Raw genomic sequence first — 4,572 nt, 5'->3', positions numbered from 1 at the left:
AATCGCCCAGAGTTTCTAATCCATCCGACGGCCGCACCGGTCATTCCCGTGCCGGAGATATTTTTTGCCGGTAAAAGCACGGCAGAATTCGAGGAACCATGATTTTCATCCCGCCCCTCATTATCGTCCCTAATTGATCGTCCGAGAGAGCCGAGTCCGTAACGCGAGTCCTGAGGAGAAAAAAGAAACAAAAGTTCACCTTCCTGGAATCCCCGCCGGTGCGAGCGCACGCGAACAATACCGAGAAGAGTCATTAGACACGATTAGACGTGCATAAATTATCGCGAACAAAATTAAACACACACAATTAAAGCACGAAAGTTCGCTCCACACGCCTGATCCGCCGATCTTCGATTACTCGACTCGCCAATGTATCACTTCCCAATGTTAAGCCACTAATAAAATGTTAAAAGTAATAAATGTTAAAAACCACTGGCTCCACCGGGTCGTTTAAATCGTCGCAACTGACAAGTGTGAAGTTGCCGAACTCGACGAGACGTTCGCGCACTTCTCGAGCTCTCGAGGCTCTCGAGCAAAATGGCCGCGGCCGAATCGATAGCTCGCGACGCGTCGATCGCGAGCGACCCTTCGCGAGATTTCGAAACTTCGGTGTCTCTCCGTGAGAGCGAGGCGTTTGTTCGAATTTGTTCTTTTCTCGTGACAAAGGAGTGCAGATCTCCGCGCATCTATGGCGGAGGAGGGGGAGGGGGAGGGGGGAGAGGGACGAGATATCCCTCCGACTTGAAATTGTCGAAATATCAGCTGTGCGATCAGCTGATATTTCAGCTGTGTTTACCGCGAATTTCCCCGGGATCACGTCCTTAGCGCGTCGCGTCTCGACGGTCACGTATGGCGTCCTCCTCCGCGGCCCCGAAAGAAAAAAACACGGCGTCCGCGGCCACACTTGTGGTGATCTTTGTGAGGCTCTACGTGCCGTTGGTCGCGCACGCCCCCGTGCCGGTGGTCGCGATGCACCTTTTATCGCGCTGTCGCGAAGGCACTCGCACGCGCGCGCGCGAGATTGCGTGTACCTGGCGGACACGGGCAGGTAGTCGGACACGTGTGGGGGCGTGTGTGTGGGTGCTGTGCGTGCCCGCGTCTCGAAAACGCGGCGGGCCAGGCGCATATATAAGGCCTGCCGCTCTCGGAAATGGAATCAGTCTTCAACATGATGCGCCCATTGCATTTCGTAAGTGACTCCCGCCGGACACGCGTCCCGGTGCACGACGTCGAGATCTCCGGTCTGTCCGCACCTGGTCGTCGAGACACGTCGCGTGTGCCTCCTTCGAGATCGCCCAGTCGCGGAGCGGACGTCCAATTAGCGTAATCACGTCGGGAACCGCGAAATTTCACTCGGACGGGATCCGCGTCCAGTCGAGACAGACTCGATAATTGAGCGGTGTTCGCGATTTACCTGAGATCTTTCCTCATCGCATTTTTTTTCTTTTTTATCTTCCTCTCTTTGTATAATCTTGCGGAGACTCGGGTTGATATTCGCGGTCAGATTTTGTGCCGGCAATTATCTGAAGTTTGTTCTTCAGACGCTCGTTCAGACGGTTCGTTTTATCCGCTACGTAGGCCCTAAAAATGAGATTAATATAGGACGATCTTTTAATTTGTTTAGGCGAACACTTGCCTTCGATACGGTTTGGACATTTTTCTCTCAATCGACATCACCGACGATCAACTCGATCTTCGCGTTTCGAACGACGATTGAATCGGAAATCTTGAGACGACTCGTCTTATTGCGTTAAGGTCGTACTTATTAATACAATTATAATTAAGCATCCAACTGATTTCAGGTTCTCCTTATCTCGGCGTTCGCTTTCTTCACGTTCTCCTCTGCCGTGGAGTCGAAAGAAACTAACGTAAATGCTGAGTTCGAAGCGCCGGCTGCGGCTACGAATGATTTAGAAACAGACGCCTCCGCCTACTGGGGGTGAGTTGTTTTATTTACGAATAAATGCTCGAGTACGCTAGCAGGGAATTTTCCTTTTCGATACGGTCGCCCTAAAAACCGGAAATAATCTGAATATTTGGGAATCGTCACAATTTCCCCCGAGAGACCGTGATACGAAAATAGGAATGCCGAAACGATATCCTGAAGTATACACGGAGAAAATAGAATCGGTTGAAAAAGCGCGACAACGGAATTTCCGGTTCTCCGAGCCGAATGCAATTCACGAGAGGCGAAAATTCTGTTCCCTTCGACCGACACGCGTTTGTTTCGTTCATTGTCACGTTAATTCGACCGATCCTTTTTGTCCGTGTACCAATTGTCCCAAGGAGGAACTGGTACCTCGGGAACACTCACACACATACACGCGCGCACAAATGCATCAATATCTCATTTAACGTCGGATTGTGTGGGTATTCGGATTTCGATACTGCGACTTTCCAGGAAATCGTTCCACTTCCCAAATTTAGATACATCTTTTCCCGGGACAATGGACATTCACTGTGCGCGGAGAAAAAGGAATCGGCTTGAATTACCGTGGCGACGAACGAACCGAATTTAATTAATCAATGCGCTCGAGCGAAATAAAATTTTCCTGTGTCGCGTTCAATGTCGCATCGGTTCAGACCTTTTTTTCTCTCCTCCATTTTCTTCTGTGAGGGACAAAAGGAATCCAACTCCGCGCGGACAACAGGGGTGCGGGGCCGGGGGGAAGGGCAAGGAGGAACTCGTAATTACACATTCTAATCTCCGACATCTTCAATAATTCAAAGAGTCGTAGTTGTCGTGCGCGGCGGTGAAGTCCAGTTGCGGCCATAAAATATTGAAATAGCGATCACGTATTCCGCCGCAATCGGGGATTATTCAAGCGGACGCGGATGTACCTCGCGCGCGCGCGCGCGCGCGTTTGCACTTTGTATGCCAAGTTCGAGCGCGCGCGCGCCACGATTTGTTTGCAAAATTGACGGTGGCGCGAGGACGTTTGCGAAAAATATTGCACTTTCCCGCGTCACACTCGCGCAGCATCCTCATTCGCATTCACGGACGTTTTACGCCGTCGCGCGTCTCGTCAACCGCGCATGAATCACGCCGCCAGCGCGGCGAGTTTTACGCCGTCTTAATTTCGTCAACACGAGAGTTCTAACTAGTCGCGCGCACAGAGAGACGCGCGCGCGAATGACTTCCGATCGCGCGACTAATTCGCATCGGATGGCTTGGCGGTCGTTCGGTATGCGACGCGTCTAATTTTGCCAGTGACACGTCGAACATCACATGTGCAATCGCGTGAAATCTGTCGCCGTTGAGAATTTACGAGGCGCAACGAGACGGTGTCCGCGTGTGAGAAATTTAAAATCACACGGCGCTTACTCGCTCCTTTAATTGGCTGGCTTCAATCGGGGTTCCGGTGTGATTGGGCGATTTACGAATTTATATGGGACTATAAGCGGTTAAAATTTCGCTAATGACGCACACACATCGCGCTTGGTCAATCTGTTTATCGTAATGAATTATTACAAGAGGGTGTCGATCGAGCGAGGAAATGCATTGCGTATAAAAAGAATTGAACGATTTGCGGGTATATTTTCAGATACGGACGACCATACGGTGGCTGGTACGGTGGTAGAGGATATTATGGAGGATATCCTGGATATTTCAGAGGAGGATGGGGTGGCAGAGGATACGGAGGCTGGGGTGGCAGAGGATATTTGGGAGGTTGGGGGGGCGGTTACTGGGGTTGATGATGTGACTCACTACGTTCTAACGTTCAAGTGATGTCTCATCACCGTCCACGGCCTTTCTTATTAATGTTTGAATTTTCTAAAACACGCGAAGCGCTCTACGATAGCTTCGTTAGTTTTGTAAGTTTTACTGGAGTCTCCATTGCACAAGAACAAATAAAGAAAATGTAAAAAAGACGAATTCTTCTTTTTCCCCTTCACCCCCGTTATTTGTTCTCATTGAGCTGCAGTTAACTATCGTAGCGCGGATCTTGCGTGAAGATGTAAGATGGAATAAGTAAACGCAGTATGTAAAAAACTGTAATTATTATTAATCGTAATAATATGATTAATGAGACAATTACGCGACTATGTGCACATTAAAACACCTTATCCATATCTTACAAGACCAGCTCTCTTGTACAATATATACAGTAACTAAATATCATATTACTCATTTGCAATATAATAAAACTATCTATATTTATATATATTTATATTTATATATATATATTCATATTTATATATTTATATATTTATATATTCATACTTACATACATACACATATACGTAACCGGACATATATTTATATATGTATATGTATATAAACATATATAATATTAAATTCATCGTTATTTCTTATTAACGCTATCGTTATTTCAATATATATATATATTATATATATATATATATATATATATATATATATATATATATATACGTATGTAAGAAACGATTAAAAATTAACCAAATATTTATTCTTTAATTCTGTACAATATATAGGCTCTTAAAACTCTGCTTATCACTGAAAAAATATACGATCGTGGACAGGAAGGTAGTCCGTAATTCTTTGCGCGAGTTTCAGGCGACGCATCCGTGTCGCCTGAAGCGGGAGAA

The 4,572-nt window shown here is 46.8% G+C and overlaps 1 protein-coding gene across 1 annotated transcript; it reads left to right on the top strand.

Moving 5' to 3' along the window:
* Window positions 1-1,059: 1,059 nt before the first annotated feature.
* On the top strand, window positions 1,060-3,873 carry LOC105185703 (cold and drought-regulated protein CORA-like). The gene is made up of 3 exons (XM_011145397.2): window positions 1,060-1,189; window positions 1,803-1,939; window positions 3,546-3,873. The coding sequence occupies exons 1-3, from the start codon at window positions 1,151-1,153 to the stop codon at window positions 3,694-3,696; spliced, it is 327 nt and encodes a 108-aa protein (XP_011143699.1). The 5' UTR covers window positions 1,060-1,150; the 3' UTR covers window positions 3,697-3,873.
* Window positions 3,874-4,572: the final 699 nt, after the last annotated feature.

The sequence above is a fragment of the Harpegnathos saltator genome, unplaced genomic scaffold (genome assembly GCF_003227715.2).
Source record: "Harpegnathos saltator strain DR-91 unplaced genomic scaffold, Hsal_v8.6 scaffold39, whole genome shotgun sequence".
In the NCBI taxonomy this organism is placed as follows: domain Eukaryota; kingdom Metazoa; phylum Arthropoda; class Insecta; order Hymenoptera; family Formicidae; genus Harpegnathos; species Harpegnathos saltator.
Note: the sequence above shows the minus strand (reverse complement) of the source record. Positions and strands in the feature narration are given on the sequence as shown.

Excerpts from the sequence above, each read along its gene's own strand:
- LOC105185703 (XM_011145397.2), top strand. The coding sequence starts at position 1,151 with ATGGAATCAGTCTTCAACATGATGCGCCCATTGCATTTC. Across the intron at positions 1,190-1,802 it reads TGATGCGCCCATTGCATTTC|GTTCTCCTTATCTCGGCGTT; the intron begins GTAAGTGACTCC and ends AACTGATTTCAG. Across the intron at positions 1,940-3,545 it reads GACGCCTCCGCCTACTGGGG|ATACGGACGACCATACGGTG; the intron begins GTGAGTTGTTTT and ends GTATATTTTCAG.